Raw genomic sequence first — 19,811 nt, 5'->3', positions numbered from 1 at the left:
TAGCAACCACATGATCAGAGAGACTAGCTAACGTCAAGCTTAAAGCGTCATGGCGGATCATTAAAGTCGACTAGTCTGTGCAACCTCTAGTCAGAATATGCTAGACGACATCTACCAGAAGGGGTTAAGAGGACCACGCTAACCAGGCAAACCTTGACCCCTTGAATATGACGCAGGGGATTGTCATATATCTCAGTGAAAGGAAAATGTGAGGGCGAAAGAGAAAGTGTGGAGGGGGAGGGGGAAATCAATAGACAGACACAGCTCAGAGGACATGTCCGTGAGATGTGTTTCAGTGCGTTTCGTCATGATGGGGAGCTGCAGCATTACTGAGCATGTGGTTAAACCTTGTGTGCCTCAGAGAACCAGAACAAAGAGACGTGAAGAGAGAGAAAGAGATGAACGAATAAGTGAAAGATCGAAGCTTCCTAAACCAGTTACACAGAGAAGGGACTGTGCTGTTTAAACCAGCAGTGTCCCAGACACACAAACACCGACCCAGCACAAGAAAACATGCGCTTGTTTGTTTGTTTTTGCTTATTGAGTTGTTGTTGGGTTTTTTGTTCAACTCAACTGGTGTGTGATTGGCTTGGGACAAAAACCATGACGTAAAAAGCTTTTCTTGTTACAGTGTATAGACGAGAAAGCAAAAGAGCAAACAAGTAAGGGAAAAGCAGAGACGGAGAGGTTGATGTTATGCGTATTCCTGCACGTCTCAATATTTCTATGTTTAGATCTGTAATCTCCTATTTATCCAAACACACGTACACAGCCAAAGTGACCCTAGCCTTAATCATCTAATCAGTCCAGTTTATTTTGAAGGAAGACTTTAGCAGGCAGCGCTCTTGACTGTTTTCAATATTATAGAGGTTAAAGGTGCACTCAGCATTTTTTGTTTATGTCGAGGTGGGGTACTGTAGATTGCAATTACCTTTGACTGACACTTAGTGGTTAATTTTGCATTACGCAAACGTACACATGTTTAGTTATTGCTACACTGCACTGTAATAATATTTTATTCACAGTCAGCCATGATACATTTTTCCTGCCAGTGAAAGTGTCCAATAAATCGAGATAAAGTGAGTAATATTTTGCTGGTCATGTGATCTTCACATGGTGGCCCCCAGTGGTGACCTGCAGAATAAAACTTGCTTTTATTAGGGTGACTGTTTTCTTAAGTGGAACAGAAATTTGAACAGAATTTGTCCATGTACCTTTTAAGATCAACTCAGGCTACACAGTTTACACAGAGAACATGAACTTGTCACCTTATCCGAAGACACATTGCATCAACCACTGATAACGTTCTTCCCCTTTTCCCTCTATCTCCATCAAGCACAGAGCTGCACAAAGGCTTTAAAACTGCAAGCAAAGCAAAAGCTTAATTGGTATAAGAGCCAAAGGAGTGGATTCCTACATTATTTAGATTGATATTTGGTACTTGCGGTGGGTAAAACTCCCATGAGATTATCTGCAGCTGACTGTGCATGTGTGATATAACTCAGAAGTAGGTCACCTGGTCACAGAACAAGTGTTTTGTTTAAAGACCGAGCATTGCTGTACAGATCTGTGTGTGACACAATGTGCACATATACTTGCACGTGCAACACGCAGAGTGTATTTTTGTTTGTGTGTGTCACATCAGCAGAAACAGGAAATCATGTGGCCCAAAAGTCAAGGCAGCAGGAACTGGGAGAGAATTGCTGGTACAGCAGAAAACCCTGTGACACTCTCTGCTGCAACGCTAATTTCTTTGTCTTTTTTTTCAGGTCCGTTGAGACCCTCGTGAATTATACGTCCTTATAGTGCAGGCGTTACTGTAAATGATCGTCTTACGGTGATATTCAATAGTGTTGCATGTAGAGGTGCGATAAAGACATGATGCCTTGTTATCTAGTTTTAGCAGAAAACTGTGTGGGGGTGCTGGCTCTTCATACTCTGCAGAGCTCAGCAAAGTAAAATGCAAGTTTCTTCGCTAATATTTCAACATAAGGCACACACACAGACACCACATAATGGTATCTCTGGTTATGTTTAGTGGGCTAAAAGTTGAGGTTAGTGCGTGTTTGCTCAAAAACAGCCACCTAAATTGCGTCTGAAATTGCTCCCTATTCAAGCTACTTTGTAGTGAATTCTGAATGAACAACTTTTTTTATTTATAGCGTACAGCTATATTTTCTGTTATCCAAAGCGAGAGGCGTTACTTTGTGTAATATTGTGAATGCACAGTGGAATTTAATAATAAAGTGGTAAAATGTCATAACACCCTGGGCTTGAGGTATATTGACTTGTTTTTGGACATATTCTACTCTGCATTTTGCATTGCACAATGTTTTTGTCTCTCTCACGCGTAAATAATAAAACAGGCCTCCCCACTGAATAGTGAATGAGTGAGCGATTTCGGACATTTTGATAGCTAATTACCTTATAGTTAGCTAATTATCTTAAACAGCAATCCACTTCAACACCAATTCGTGAAATTCATGTTGGAATACAATGAAATTTTAAAACCAAATGAAACACAGGCTTGCCGTTTGAGCAAGCGTGCTAGAAAAGCCGCAGTGTATACACATTCTCAAACACACAAACACCCGCAAAAAATAAAACAGAACGGGGCCTTTTTTAAATCCAGCCCAGATGTGTACAAGAGCGAGAAACATTTGCATAGAGACGGGGCCAAACACTGATAAAGATGTTTTCAGTTACTCCCAAGAGACACAGTAATGTGACAACAACAGCCACTATGAACAAATTAATTATGACAATATTAGAGCAGAAATAAAGAAAACCTGTTCCATTATGAGTCTTTGTATAAGGGAATCAGTCAGTGAATCATCCCAACAGTGTCACGCAATACTGTGCATGTGACAATTTTACAGAGGCAAACCTTTGAAAACCAATTATTAACTGAAATGTCACAAGCTCTGTCTGCCATTATAATGGGGTAAATATGGCAGATTTAGTCATCCAAATACACGTTTGATACATTCTGCTTGCATTTTGCTAGAAAAACAGGTTCCAGGAACGACAAAGTGAGAAGAGAACCAAATACAGCAATGATTGAGAACAGATTTGTTGGAGCCATGAGGGCTTGTTTTATTGCTTTACTGAAAAAAAAAAAAAAAAACCTCTCTATTATAACATTTGGAAAAAATAATTCTGTCTTATACTAGCAGACCTGTCTGGTGAAGACATGAATAAATAGATCCCTAGTCTATCAATTTGGCCAAGTTAACCTGGGACATCAAGGGGACACAGTGTTCCAAATTGCAGCTAAAAATATCACGTGTGGCTGATGTCTGTTCAGTGTTGTTTATCTGTTGAGTAGGTCGTGGGTCTTTCATATTCCAAGAGAGATGCCAAACAGGGTGTGGACCAAGAGTTTGGACATGTGGGAAGCGTGTTGAGCAGCAGAGAGAAATGCATGATAGACACGCATTGTAAGGAATGTCACATGCCTGTCTGTATTTTATGCATGTGTGAGGAGTTTACTATGATGATGAACTTTAAAATCCAAAGGCAGGCATATGTTTCTCATGGGCTGATAGTCATCTTTCCCTTTTTTGTCCCTCTTTTACATTTCTATACTTTGCACAGCCTGTGTATAGTCCATCACACTAAATAGCTGAGCTTTAGATGTGGTCCAGTCATTCATCACCACCTGACAGGAAGGGCACATTTAGTACTAGAGAGAGGGTGTAATCTTCTCCACTGGATTGGTTAGATGCAGTTTTGAAACTCTGTACAGTTTGTACTTCAGAATCATTTTTGTCTATGATCTGGATATTATTATAGAAGTAATCAATAAATATTCATTATTTACAAAAAAAAAGTATAAGATTTTCTTTGTTTTTATTTTATTTAATTAAATCATGGTGATATTTATATTTTAACACTTTACAATAAGGTTCATTATTTTATTTAATTAAATCATGGTGATATTTATATTTTAACACTTTACAATAAGGTTCATTAGTTAACATTAGTTAACATGAACTAAGAATGAACAATACTTCTACAGCATTTATTAATCTTAGTTAATATTAATTTCAACATTTACAAATACATTATTAAATCCAAAGGTTGTATTTGTTAACATTAGTTAAAGCACTGTGAACTAACATAAACAAACAATGAACAGCTGTATTTTTATTAACTAACATTAACAAAGATTAATAAATACTGTAAAAAATGTGTTGTGAAGTGTTACCATATTTTCTATATTGACGTGATTATATAACTGTGGCTGTGTCCCAATTAAGAGGCTGCATCCTTCGAAGGCTGCCGCGAAGGATAGAAGGAATGGATCCTTCACTGCCTAGCCAATCCAAAGCCAATAATGACTGGATTTTTTTTAAAGAAAATACAAGATTATACTTTTAAATGTAAGTTTTTACTTAGCTAGACCATCCCATTTAACAACGCTCAGTTAGACCTTCGCGGATTTCGAAGGCATGGCCATTGAAGTCCACATCCTTCGAAGGATGCAGCCTCTGAATTGGGACACAGCTATATTATAATGTTATACTTTTTATTCATTTTTTTATTTATTTTTTATTATTTGTAATTTTATGTTTTTTTTTTTAAATATCTACTTACATTCGTTTTTTTTTTTTTTTTCGTTTTTTTCTGCTTTTAGTTAATACATCAAATTAAACTAAATTAAAGAGAATTGAGAAATGTTAGTTGATGTAAATGTATGAATTTAGCTGAAATAAAATAAAACTTTTATATTTTTTATTATTTCAGTTAATATTTTTCTCAAGTAACGAATATGTTTTTAGGGGTTTAGTTAACTATAATAACCTGTTATATACATCACAAACCATCAGGAACTGAAGAATAATTATAATGGTATAAAACTTATTTTCCATCTCCATTGTGTTTGTTTAGAGTTGAACGGGTGGGATTTACGGTTCTTTGGCACACAACACAGCCTGATAATAGGACTAGCTGTACCCAAGACCCAGATAATGTTGTCCTAAGATACTCCATGCCACCTAATACTATTACTAAACGAGCAATGCTGTGACCTCTCAATGAGTCAGTGGCTGCGACATGCTAATAGCTCTTGAATGTGTTAAAGCGTCAGAGAGTGAGCATGTTTATATGAATATTTGTGTTTGCAAGCTATAAATACTCAGCTGAAATGTGAGGAAACCGGTTAGGAGTGATTGTGTATGTTTGCTAGACAGCACAGGTGACAAATACTGACAAATACTACAGTGAGGTCAGCCATGCAATGGTGCATGTTTGTATACGCCTGTATATAAACGCAGTGATTGGCTAAACAGAGTAGGCTCGGAAGGCCACCACCCAGAATGGATGGTCCCAGAATAAACAAGGAGGTCTTTGAACATGCCACATTATGCAATGTGCACACAACACGCACATACCCTGCTTAGGCACTCTTACATGTTTAAGATTCTTTGTACTGTTCATGTTTTGGAAACATGCGCCCCGATTATTAGTTCTGAGTAAAACTCTGAAGGGAAAGAATAAACATTCCCATGGATTTGCATGCAGTTATATACTTGTTTTTAGCTGGTTAATCGTGCATGACCTGCACAATAACACAAATGACTTTAATTTATGTGTTTTGTACTTTTAGTGAGCAAAAGAAATTTTCAATATGGTTGGCTGGGATGTATGGACCTCAGAAGTAGCATAAGAATAACAGAAGAAAGAGAACAGAAAACACAGAATGTACTTTTGAGAGAGAACTGGATCCCCACTCCACATGCACACCTCTCTCTCTCTCTCTCTCACACACACACACACACACACACACACACACATCTGGTTTACTATCTATGTGGGGACTCTCCATAGACATAATGGTTTTTATACTGTACAAACTGTATATTCTATTCCCTTACACTTACCACTAAACCTACCCATCACACAAAACTTTTCTGCAATTTTACTTTTTCAAAAAAACTCATTCTGTACGATTTATAAACATGTTTTCTCATGGGGACCTCAATTTAGGTCCCCACGGTGACACGAGTCCCCACGAGTCAGACACACACACACACACACACACACACTTTGGAACAAGATGCACGCACACAAAAGGAGAGACGTCCTGTGCTGGCTGGAAAACGCACATTTTGGTTGGATGGAATGGAATGTTCTCTCTTTCTCTCCAGCAGTCAAGGCAGCTGGGAAAGGGATGAGGCGAGAGTGGGAGGGTGCGGGTCAGTGTACTTAGACCGTGTATGTTTGCATGCTTGCATTTGTGTATAAACTGCTTTTCTCTTCACCTTTGCTGTGTCAGCAGAAGTGTTAATCTAGTCAAGGAAATTACTAAAGAAAATGTTTGTTGATGAGGAGCTTTTTGGTATCATCAACAATAATGAAGATGAGATATGAATGTATAGACCCTTTTACAGTTGGTAAACACGGTGACGTATTTGTGTGGGCGGAGCTTAGCTGGAGGCAGAAAGATCTCTCTGGCCGCTTCAATAACGTTAGTTTGCAAGTTTTGTTAGCTTGTTTTTTAACAATGACTGGAGAAAATCCGATTTTGTCTTAATGTGCAAGGTCACTCACTGTCCAGGACGCCGACTGTTATTTGCAAAAGTTAATTTTAACGGACGGAACCAGATGACCGTACACGCTCAGTCAATGGACGAACTGACAGGATTAACGTTAACGCTAACTGTTACCTCCGGTTGAGTGGCCTGACTTCTACACCTACCCGTTAGAGAAACCGAGGGTAAAGAGAAACTGAGGACATATAAATATATTTAGATGCCTATAATATAACTATGTGCTGAATGGTCATGTAAAGGCTTGTGTGGTTCAATCCGCAGTTCTGCCTAGCCAGCGCCAAGACGACAATGTAAAGAGTGACACTACGGTGCAATTTTAATGATATGAATATTTTCTAGAAATAAAAATTCCAGATACAGCATACTCATTTTTCATTGATTCTTGCACCCAAGAACACAACAAGATAACTTTTAATAATAAAAATAATAATTTAAGCTCCTTATTATGTAGCCGAATCTGTGCTGGTTTGTATTGGCCGCCTCCAGTTTTCCGTTTGTTTTGCCTCCAGCTAGCGCCGTGACGGAACTGTGACGTCGGCGCAAAAGGGGTCTATAGAAAATGTATAGAAAAGAAATGAATAGCTTTGTTCAGCAAGGATGCATTAAATTTGTGACAGTAAAGACTATAATTTTAACAAAAGATCTAGAAGTTCTATTCATCGAAGAATCCTAAAAAAAAAGTTACACTGTTTCTACAACATTAAGCAGCACGACTGTTTTAAACATTGACAACAATAAGAAATGTTTCTTGAGCATCAAATCAGCAAATTATTATAATTTTTTAAGTATAATGTGACACTGAAGACTGGAGTAACGGCTGCTGAAAATCCAAACTTTTGAACGGTAGTGTATATTTAAAAGGAAAACAATTATTATAAACACTGACTTATTGACAAGACAAAATATTGACTATTATACATGTTAGTCATGTTCTGAAAAGACTGCCTAAAACAAAAATGGTGTAAAATTTATTGGTCTCAAGTGCCCTGATCTCCCTCCCTCTCAAACTCTTTTTAACTTGTTTTGTCTTTTTCTAACTCTCTTCTGGTCTGACCCTTCCTAAAAACATAAACACTAGACTTTGAATGTTTTCATTTCCTTTTGGACACAAACATTATAGCACATATGGACCAAATACTCAGAAGGCCAGTGCTTGGGTTTGCTAAGAAATAAGCAACATTTTTTATGTGTACACAGACACACACAACTGCCCTCCATACTCTGTATGCCATTGAAAATCAACCGCAGTGAAATGTTCGGCTGCCAAAACCATATTAACACAATGGCCCGGCCTTGAGTTTACTGCAGTAAGTGTGTGCTCCTGCTGCTGAAATAATGTGTGTGTGTGACAGAGAGAGGGAAGGACTTCATGGGTTGAATTAACACGTAAAGATTTAGATTCTTTCCATCCATCTTTATTCGTTTATTATAGCTACTGTCCAGACCTAGACTTAACTGCAACATTAGAACAAACCTACATTTAGATTGTCTCAATATTTAAAAATCTACCTTTAATCAATATAATTTTGTCCTTTCTAACACTTTGGTAAGGGTTGGCACGTTTATTTCACTGTGGTTTTGGTTTGGTTGATTTGTGGACAAACGCCTGCTGGTTATAGGTTTGTGTAGTCACTGGCTTCCTGACATCACAAAAATGACCAGCCAGAGCGCAATAACATTCACAGAGAGCACTGGATAACCAAAACACATCTCTCAGAAGAAGAATGTGAGTGAAGCCATAGTTGCGTGTGTGTGCATTGCGTGGCTGCTGACATTGATGGATTGTTACCACATGTTGCTGACGGACAAAAAGGTCTCTGTGTTCCAAAGGGTTTCAGTGTGCAGCTGGGCGCTCGGTTAACAGCCTCCCCTACACTCACATGTGTGCTGAGAGATAGTACACATCGTACTGACTAAACATTTAAACTAAATGGGTTCAATTTAAACACAACAGGTGAAAACGGATTTTGCTTTAGATTTGGTAATCTTTTTAGCATTAAAAGAAAAATAGTTTGTGTCCCATTAGTTTCAGGCTGAAAGGATTAGCTTTGCAGATTAATTGCGGGTATGTGTTTTCTGACTGAGAGTATAAATATAGGGTTTACTGGGTGTGTGCTTTGCACTTCATCTCATAGTTTGTATGTGGGGCGTAGTGAGCATTTTTTTGAGAGTGTAATGCGTATGGATACTGGTATGTTTCAGCCGGGGGCTTCCTCCACAAATAAAAAAAAAAAATAGTTCAAGGGCAGTGGAGCTGCTATGAGTCAGCTCTGAAACGTCAAGCACAAAGACACTGATACTCTGACAATAAAAACACACGTAGGCATTTAATAAACACTTATTAAGAACCTCTCCTGAGGGCCTTACCTAAGGATTATGCAATAAGCAGTTGAAATAAGGGAGGTATATGCTTGGAAAGACAGGAGAAAATGTACTGCATTTGGTGTAAATGGCACAAGTTTGTTTTTGGTTTCAGTGCCACAAGTTTGTTTAGAGCTGCCAAGAAAGTGGAGGAAGAAAATGAATTGGTTTTAATGACTTCATTCACAACATGCTGCTCCATTGAGGTTTTAGTCATACCCTTACGCCTCTTTTCCCTCACACACACACAAACATTATGTCATTAATCTCTAGAGGGACTTGGCACTGTAAACACCGGTATCCGTGGTATCGCTCATCATAGCTCAACACACACACACGCACGCACGCATCTTGTGAGTCATAAGACGGGGTACTTCAGTTTAAAAATGTGACATCTGCATGAACTAAGCTCCTGTATCTGCGATAGTTATAAATAACAAGGGTCACTGTATATTGGAATGTATATAATAATTTAAATTTTTAGCATTTATTGACTTCTGTATATCCCACTGCAGCATACTGCATTATTGAGGGGAAAAAAGATAATGTTAAAGAAATATAACCTGTTTGTTCTGCCAAGGTTACCGGCAGTGTAATCTCTTGAGATCACATTGTACTTGTAATACACAATGGCATCCATTTTCCACTGGTTTCCTTTTCATTAGCACTGAAAAGTACCTGTTCATCAGTTGTCATGAGATGGGTTGGAGAACTATATTGGTCTCTTGTACGTTAGATCAGTTGTCTGTATGATCTGTATAGATCTTTACGTATTTTCTCAACAAAGCTGACTTGTGACACCAGTAGTTCTCATTTTGCACAAAATAGTGTAAATATGTACTAGGGATGTCATAGTGAGGGAAATTTTCACACCGATATATAAACTTGCGATAACTCCGGTATTAACAATAACACAGAGGGTGGTGGGGCGCTTTTGAATGCGCACTCGCTTTTTTTTTTTTTGCTTTTAAATTCGCAATCACATATATTCTGTGTCTATAGGCCTATAATTTGCAGGCATCAGGAAGTGTGTGTGTGTGTCTGTGTGTTTGAATGATATATAACCACCTGTTTTCTCTGTTCTCTGTCTGCTCTCTTTCTAGAACTCCATCCGACATAACCTGTCCTTGCATAGCCGTTTCATCCGTGTACAGAACGAGGGAACTGGAAAGAGCTCGTGGTGGATGATCAATCCTGAAGGGGGGCGGGGAGGTAAAGCGCCAAGGCGACGTGCAGTCTCCATGGACAATGGTAACAAGTACACCAAGACTGCTCGTGGGCGTGCGGCCAAGAAAAAGGCAGCGCTGCAGGCTGCCCAGGAGGGTTCGCTGGAGAACGTATCTGCTGGTGGTCTGTCCAAGTGGCCAGGAAGTCCCACTTCCCGGAGCAGCGATGAACTAGAATCCTGTTGGACTGACTTCCGCTCGCGAACTAACTCCAATGCTAGCACCCTGAGTGGCCGCCTGTCACCTATTCTGGCTAATCCAGAGCTTGATGATGTCCCAGACGGCCCACCCCTGTCCCCAATGCTCTACTCCAGCCCCAGCAGTCTCTCTCCTCCCTCATCATCTTCATCAAACTCCAAAACGTGCCCAGCAGAACTTCCAGGGCTAGCTGACCTGACTGGAACAATGAATCTCAATGAGGCTGACAACCTAATGGTCGATCTGTTGGACAACATCGCTACACAAGTGCAGGTTGTTCAAGGGTCTTCTAATTTCAGTTTTGGCTCCAAGAGCACTGCATCACCCCCAAGCTCCTCATCAACCCAAACTGTGAGCAACAACACCGGAGGATTCAGTAACCCTATTTTTGGGCCTCCGGCAGGAACCCTGCGTCAGACACCCATGCAGACCATCCAGGAAAACAAGCAAACATCATTTTCTAGTGTTTCTTGTTTTGGAAACTCACTTCAGGAGCTGCTGAATTCTGATTCACTGATCTCACACAGTCATAGTGACGTTATGATGACGCAGTCAGACCCACTTATTTCACAGGCCAGCACTGCCGTCACCTCTCAAAACTCCCGTCTTCGCAATGGCCTCATGCTTCGTAATGATCCCATGATGTCATCATTCAGTTCTGTGCTCAACGGGCGAAGCGGCCACCTCCAGAACAAGCAACACCATCAGGGCTCCAAATCCCAGGGTGCTTTGCGTTCCCTCTCCAACAACAGGACGCAAAGTCTAGTTAATGATGCTAATAATTTAGTCTCCACAAAGCAGCACCTCCAGCCTCAGCCCTCCATGCTGATGACCGAGACGTCGCTTTACTCTGGCCTGAATGGAAGTAACGGGGTAGGGATCTGTCACCCCTCAGGACCAGATCGTTTTCCCTCAGACTTGGACTTGGACATGTTTAACGGCAGTCTGGATTGCGATGTGGATTCCATAATCCGCTCTGAACTAATGGACTCTGATGGACTGGATTTTAACTTTGATGCATTGGTGCAAAACGCTGTTAGTCTGAATCCTGTGGGAAACTTCACTGGGACAAAACAGTCCAATCAAAGTTGGGTGCCTGGCTGAAGGCAGTCGCTCAGGTGAGCCAAAATAAAGTTTATAAACATAGCTGTCCATGCCATGGAGAAACAAAAAGACAAATAAAGAAAGACCAACATAAATAACAAGTGTTTCAATATAGTTGTACTGTTGGTGTTTTTTAGATCCATTATTGTACATTTTGTAAGTGGCCATTCACACAGCAGTGCAGTGGAATGCAAAACCACTTTTTGTGTGATCTTATTTTTGCTGATCTTATTACATTTATTTAATACAGAGCAATACTTTTTTGTCTTTTTCTCTCTAGGTTCAGGACTGCAGAGAAAACAACAAATAATAAAATAACAACTACAAGAATCCTGCAAAAAAACACAAAAAAAAAACATCCAAAAGACTTGAAGTCAATCTTTGCCAAGATTGCTGTCTGCGACAAGCACTGGATGATATGCCTGTTTACAGGTCCATCTGTAAAAGCAGACCCAGACTATTACAAAAGACTGCCCAATGGAGAAACACAAACTAACAGTGAACTCACAGATCATTATGCAATGTTTGAAAATATCCCACTGTTAGAGGTGAAGTAATCTAAAAATGAAATGTTTAAATAGGCCTGTTGTAGCTTTTCTGTCATAAATTTAGTTTTCTTGGCTGGGGTCTCGCTCTGTTTTCCATTACAATTTTGTATAATGATTGGCTACTTCTGTTATCCTCTAAGCACTAACTGTATAGTCATGATCAATATAAGAGTACAACTAAGAGGTGAAGAGTTGACCTGAAGAATTTCAGAGCACAGGTTGAGTAGCTTGACGTGCACTTCATCAATTGTTTTGTTTTTAATTCACTGTTACCATACAGTAGTTAGTTCCCAATCTGAAATATAGTTGCCTCATAATAATACTTCATACATTTTTTGTGATTGAATATAACCTTATAAAGGAGTAATTAATTTGTGTGTACTGTCTGTAACTGTACAAAAAAAATGGTAAAATTGAAAGCTTAGCGGGTGGAGGCGTCTTCTTTAGCCAGCAAAGCTATGTTTGGACTTCTCGCATATAAATGTAGCCAAAAGTAATGAATAAATAAATATTACCTTGCATTGTGGACATTTCCATGCCATACCAGGTGCTAAATGATCAGTGTTGATCCCTGTCCTTTATTAAGGCCATCTGTGTTTCCCTGGCCACAAGGACATAGCATAATTGATTAGGATTAGTGATTAGCATCATGGCAACATTCAATGGTGGATGGGCCTTTCCTCTGGAAGCAATCTTTACTGAGCAAAAACAATAAGCTATCTTTTGTACATTTGCCAAATTACTTGAAAATGTAGGAGATGCTGGCAGCCAAAATCACAAAAGACACAGTGAAATTTGGGGACTTTTCTGTCTCTGTATGCAAAATGCATCACTATTGCTCAGGGGAGAGTGGGGTCTCCATTACAACATCAGGGCCTCATCTTGAATTAACTGCAACCTGGCTGTACACAATTTCAGAAATGTTTTATGAACATTTGTATATGAACAACAGTCTTCTGAAGTAAGGAGATGAAGCAACAGGAATCCATCCTGTGTTGATGTCAGTTTATTAATGTCTTTATTGTTCCATTGTGCTCAACTATTATCACAAATCATGTACAAATCCTAATGTTCTGTGTTTCTGTCCCCAGAGAGGGTTACCTTTCACTGCATACTTCCATGTATGCATGCATGTAAATGTACATATGCATCGTGTGCTATGCATATATATGTATACATCCTGCTATACTTATAAAATGTAGTGATAATACAAGTATATCTTTCAAAGTCCACGTGTTGAACAAAATAATGGAATTGTTACATGGGGAGTTGGACAGACATGGTTGCAGAGGTGTCAAACTAAACGTTACTGTATGCATTTAACTTTTTCAGAGTGCATGCACAGTACACAAACTAACAAAGTCCAGAATTTATTTTATTCTGCTCGCATAACCAATAATGTGTTATAACAAAAGGAGAGCAGATTAAATGTAATCATTTCACAAACCTTTCAATAAAATTCTTACAAATTCGAGAATAATTATCTAACAACATTGACATGAAAAACGATGCAATAACATGCAACAGTGTAAATTAAAGCGTTAAGATGTCTTGCTGTAGCAAAACATTTACAAAACAATGGATATAATATGAATGCTAATGTTTTAGCATAATTTTACTTGTGTGTTTGACACACCTGCTTTACACCATGACTCTACACCCTAAATCTTCTGCTTTCATCATATTTATTTTTCAGACTTGCATTGTAACTGATGATATCCAGTATGCAATGAATTGGAAAATCACCCATATAAGACAGCTGAACATTGTAAATTATTCTCAAAAACTGACTGCCTTGCATGTATACTTAAACCTCTAAACATTTTTTCAGATGACCATTTCAGATCCTCAAACATTACAGGTTTAATTTACTATGCCCATCGTGATAATCAGAAAATACCACTGTACCACATTTTACCACCCTGATCGTAGCCTTCCTCCCTTGCCTCTCTTACCTCTGCTCTTTTACCTCTTATCTTATGGCTTCTCTACTAGATGTTTGTGAGTATTTTTCCTGTGTACTCCATTTTAAATTGTAATCTAGTTTGTATAAGAAATGGTGCGCATGTAAATAAAGCTTGGTTGAGCTATATGTCTCTGCTGTTCTTTTAAGTTATTTTCAAATTTGATCCATTTAAACTTTAAATAAGTCCCAACATGATGCAACTAAAAATTCCCGATAATGATTTGATGTTTTAAAAAACTTCCAGTATTTTGTAGCTTTCATTGGAATTTTTTACAGTTGTCTCAAGGCTATATTCTTTGAAAATGAATACGTTTGTCAAATGTTACATTGAACCTTGGGATGTTTCCTATGGTGCAATGACAATATATAAAGCCTCATTTAAACCTAATTAACTGGACTTTGGTACTTTGGTTGTTCAATTTATTTTTAATAGCATATGTTCTCAATATATCAATAAAAGAGTTCACACAAATGGCTTATATATACACAAGTCATATGTGACACGCTTAACAGCCAATAGAGATTGTTGACTGTCCCTCCCTGATAGAGCCATAAGAAATGTCTGGAATCTGTCCCACTGAAACACAGACACAATCACGGGCCATTACACCTAAAGGTCAAGGGTTGTTACATAACTTTAAGGGCAAATCTGTTTTGCCAATACTGTGGATCAGAGGTGTGTGTATTCAAGGTGTGCTGTTTGCAGTATGCCGACTCAAATCTGACTTCAAAGTTAAATGGTCTTCTTCATTAAATTAATAATTTAAAATAGATCTTGTTTTAAGACTCAGTGTTGTTTTTTGTTAAGTGAAACTAAAAGTAAAACTATTACATTTTCTCCCCAGGTAATTGAAATAAAGCTGAAATAAAATATAAATATTAGATGAAACAGCATAAACAAAAATTAAGAAATAATAGAAAAAATAGAAAATAAAAATAGTCCCTCTCACGTGCGAGTATATCACAGTATGAGCAATTAGGTGTGTATGGCATTGTTTTATAATAGTGCATTTGAGTGTACACAACAAATAACGTGAGCTAAAAAGGGCCAATGGGCGTTTACATTGTGAATCAAGTGCGTGCCATGAATGCCTAAACCTCTGACTCCTCAGGTGAGGCCAGACCTGTCAGTGCTATGGTCTGACTGGTCAAACTGTGTGAGGAGAGATTGATGACATGGGGATTCGAGAACTGGGATGTGGTGTGGTGATGTCATTGCCGAAGGGATAGTGTGACATGGTAAATGAGAGACAGAGAAACTAAAAGAGAGAGAGCCTGTGTGTGTGAGGGATCTCGGGTTCACTATCCATTAGGCTGTAGAACACAATATGCCTCAAAGCAATGTGACGTACAGCATTCTGGGATCTGTGACTGAAAACACCTTCAGGCTTTGTCACACACGTGCAGTAGAGAAGCAGGACATAGGCATGTATACACTCAGCATTTAGAGTTGGGATGGGACAGGATGATCAACTCATTCAACAGCTAATGAGTTAATTAGTGTAGATTACTTTCTTTTTTCTTCTTTAGTGGTTGTAGCATATCTCATGTTTTAAAGCACCATACACAGGTCTATGCTGACTGACAGCTTCCAAAACCATCCAGCGAAAAAAGTGCTGGGCAAATCACAACAAGGTGGAATAGGGGTTAGATTACAAAGACTACATCTCTATATTAAACCAATTTAAAGCCATCAAAGTGCCGCATCTGTAATAAATTCACTGCTTTTGTAAATTTCAAGACAATTACTGTCAGGTTTCAAATGCATGCCGTTCAAATTTCCCAATTTTCCAATTATTATGCATAGTTAATTTTGTGGACTACTTAATTTTTTAAATCTCTCCTTAATTTCTCTAATTTAATTCCTCTAAAGTTGATATATTTTCCTGATTTAATTTCCTTAATTATGTTAATAACATTAGTTTACTATACTTAATTGGGGATAAACTTTGTATATTTGTTGCATTTTAGTTCTGTTTTCCTTCTGATTTAATTTTTCTCTCCATAGTAAATTAAAAGTAAAGTAAACTTTTTATTACAAAGAGACATTTATAAATAAAGTGTGGGTTTCTCCCTAATTTCCTTGAAATTTATCATTTTCTTTAATTTCCATAAAATCCTCAATTTAGAAGCATCAACAGTGTTCACTTTAGTAGTGTGCTCTGCACTACACTCGTCTCTACGATACAAGAAGATGCAAGAAAAACGGTCCGAGATGCTGTCCACACACACAGGCACATGAGGATTTCTCCAACATATGTTGGAGATGTAGAACATCAGAAAGATAACAGTGATCCCAGAAGAAGTATTTCAGAGTTTAAATACCTAAATGGGTCAGCTAAATGAAAAGGAAAATGCAACTGTTTATGGGTGTGTACAAGAGAGATAAAGCGAGAGGAGAACAAGGTGGAGGTGAAGGAGAGACACCCATTAAGCAGCATGATGAATGGACAGGGAAATGTGCAGTCCTGTGATCAGTGAGAACCTGAAATCAATGCAGACACAGAAATCCTTAAGTGAAGGACGCGTCAATCTACTCAATCAGCTGTGCATTAGCTCGCTCTTTTCAAACAACAGAGGCCTGATCTAATTGCACAGCCCAAGATCCTGTGAATCAGTAGTCATTGCAGCCAGCTTCATTTAGTAAGCGTGAACCAGTCACAAAGACTTAATCCCTGTTTGGTATGTCTCCTCTTTTATTGCCCTGTGCCGCATCTCAGAAAGAAGTAAATAATGTTTAATGTGGTTTAGTCTCAATTTATTGCCTACATCATACTCATGTAGTCACCATGTGTTTGATTTTCTGAATTATTTGGCGTGAAGGTGAAGAGGTCAAGACTGTATTATGCCCTATAAAGGCCTATGCAGTGTACTGGTCCAAAATTGTGCCACAATGGAATTATTTAGATGTTTTTCCTTGCATTTATGCAAAGAACAGTGATCTGAGAAAATGCACCTGTCACAAGTGATTTTATTATATGTGAGGATTTATGCAACAAGTTTTCGTTACAACATTGAGTTTGTTAAAGTTATATTTTAACGAGAATCAGAGTAGTTCTTACAGTTCGTTTTATATCATATATTTTGTTGAGGTTCCTAAATATTTACCATCCAAGTTGAAAAATTCTAGATCATCCATACTAAAACGTGACCATTCTCTCTCTTGGACTATCCCTTTCTTTTATTACAACCTCTCTCTGTCTCTGAGACAGAATAAATGAGTCCCTATGCTTTGTGAGACAATAGAGAGATAATCTACTGTACACAATCTGTGCCCTTGGTGATTTCTGACATGATTACAAAAGGAATATATAGGCCAAAGTCATGATTTATTAGCACCATCATGTGCATCTCTCACATAACATAGACATATTCACCCTGACCCTTCTCACACAGACATACACACACCAACCATCCAACTGCACACTCATCTCTTTGTTTCCCAGGCCAGATGAGAGCCATAGATTCTATTCATTACAGAGCATACAGACCCACGGACATGAGCATGGGAATAAAATCACAGAGTAATGTACTGTAGATGGGGGGATGAGAAAGAAGGATAGAGAGAGAAATAGATAGAGCACATTTATGACAGTCCTTAGGGAACCTTCTAATCAGCAGTGAAGGGGGAAATAGGGCTGTACCTACATAAATCTTTGGTCAGGGGAAAGGGGGAAGGCAAACAGTAGTGTATAGCATCCCACGAACACAATGAACAAAGACAAAGAGTCCCATTGTGTTCACATCCAATGAAATCCTCAAATAAACATAAAAAATAATAACTAAAAGGAAGTCCTGTTCCATACTATCAGTGTTGGCTGACTATATGTACAGTACTTCATCCACATACTGTAAATGCGTGTCAGGTGACGTGTGTCAGGTTAGCTGTGCCAACATTCCATGACTGGAACATTCCATCCAATTATCTAACAGCAGTATTAGTGTGTGTTAGTCTGATTATACCTTTACATTATGTGCACATAGGTGTATAGCTGGGTTGAAAAAATGGGACTTTTTTGGCTCAGGGTGTGACAATATTGTCCTGCAGATCCTTAGAAGGGTGTCAGAGGTATGTTGCATTGACAAAAGGTTTTTTTAACCAAAAAAAATAATGGGCATTTGGGGTAAAAAGGTAGCCTGGTTAAAACCAGACCATTCTCAGTAGTAACTGAGTTATGGTCTGGCAAAGCTGCATTAATAACTCATTTCCAACGGACGTTGCTCAAATGCCTTTGGGCGCAATTGGATAGACCTATAACCAATCAGAGTGATCGTCATCGTGTAAAGCCATATGCTGCATCCCAATTCACCTAAGTTACACTACGCCATAAAAGTACTCTTTTTGTGAAGAAAAGGTATTTACTTTTGAATGTGTAGCAAAAAAGTAGGCAAGCTTTGGGACATACTACTTTGTCATCTTTATCGGACGGATCTGTCGCGTGCATCCTGTCACGTAAACTGCCCTGTCAATCATCTTGTCACAGTTAAAATCCTCTATTAAATCTAATTTAATTTCCTACCGTTTCGGAGAGAAATGTAGTAGCACGTTCATCTGCCAGTGAGTCTTTCATGGAGACTGTCCTCATGTGTTTGCAATTTGAATATAATAATGCATTTAAAAGTTGATGCGCTTCACCAATGGACATCGCTCAAATGCCTCTGGGATTGGATAGACCTAAAACCAATCAGAGTGATCGTCATTGTGCAAATCCCACCTCAACATTTCTGATTCGTGCCGCGATTTCGACGGATTAGAAATGGGCTTGAATGAGCTCTTTGCCAGACTACTTGTTGAGCAAATCTAAATTTGCTGGAAGTTGTCTGGGTTTTCCCAGGCTAGTAAAAAGGGGCAAAAATGACCCTGTATAAGTTGTTGTTGTTTTTTAACCCAAAAGTGCTGTTTTTCTACCCTGGTAATCTAGAGTACTCGCGAGAGCACAAGTTGAATTTGCTCAGCGAGTTACTCTGGTGTCGAGTAATGATGCTCATTAAATATGCCCATGTATCGAGCTGCACCAATCACATCGGGTTATCTGATATAGGTGGGCCAGAGGCGAGATGACGACAGCGCTGCGATGTCGAAGTCATTAGTAAACATAGCAAGATGGCTATGGATGAACACCAGTTGTTTGAAACGGCTTTGGCCGCTACAATGAACGAGTTAGACTTGGCTTTTTATCTAAAAGAGGAACAGAAGACGGCGCTCGAATCGTTCCTTTGCAAGAAGGCGTTTTTGCTGTTTTGCTGACCGGATACGGCAAGAGTCTAATCTACCAGTTAGCTCCGCTGGTAGCTAAGCGTATGGGGTTTATTGTTGTGATTGGTCATAGTGTTATCCAATTGCGTGCAGTGAGATTTTCAAATGCATGCTTGGTGCCGCCCCTCGAGCTGGCCGATTTTCAATAATCGACACCAGACCATTAATCTTTTAGATTTAGGTCTGGATTTCCAGGCTACTGTTTTTCCTGAATATCAGCACAATTGTAAATGTGATACTTATACAACGATTCGGAAATTAATATGAAGTGACTTACATTTTAGATACAATATTGTCAATATTGTCTGTTTTTGGTCTGCTTTGCAACAAAAATATTTCCAAAAAAAAGATACATCACAGCTGTATCCTTATCAACTCTGAGCAATACACACAGGTGTTACAATACTGAAAGATCAGTTGAGTAAATGATTCAATGACACATTCATAAAAGCAGTCACTTGCTTTGGTCATGAATGAATAAGCTGTTTTGAACAAATCGGTTGAATGACTCAATGACTCACTCATTAATACAGTGACTTACCGCCACCTACAGGCAGTTTTAGTTTCATATTCAAACAAATTATGTATTTTTTC

General features: G+C 38.6%; 1 protein-coding gene across 2 annotated transcripts in view; it reads left to right on the top strand.

The window, feature by feature from the left end:
- Positions 1-14,086, top strand: part of foxo3b (forkhead box O3b) — a 30,617-nt gene extending 16,531 nt beyond the window's left edge. The window contains exons 3-4 of one of the 2 annotated variants that reach the window (XM_081379304.1): positions 10,022-11,460; positions 11,727-14,086. In XM_081379304.1, the coding sequence (XP_081235430.1) occupies positions 10,022-11,446 (1,425 nt within the window). In that variant the 3' untranslated portion in view covers positions 11,447-11,460; positions 11,727-14,086. The remainder of the gene's footprint in view (positions 1-10,021; positions 11,461-11,726) is intronic. The other variant, XM_081379303.1, reaches the window with a different exon arrangement.
- The last annotated feature ends 5,725 nt before the right edge of the window (positions 14,087-19,811 follow it).

Source organism: Scardinius erythrophthalmus (assembly GCF_964197995.2).
Source record: "Scardinius erythrophthalmus genome assembly, chromosome: 11".
NCBI classification, from domain to species: domain Eukaryota; kingdom Metazoa; phylum Chordata; class Actinopteri; order Cypriniformes; family Leuciscidae; genus Scardinius; species Scardinius erythrophthalmus.
Note: the sequence above shows the minus strand (reverse complement) of the source record. Positions and strands in the feature narration are given on the sequence as shown.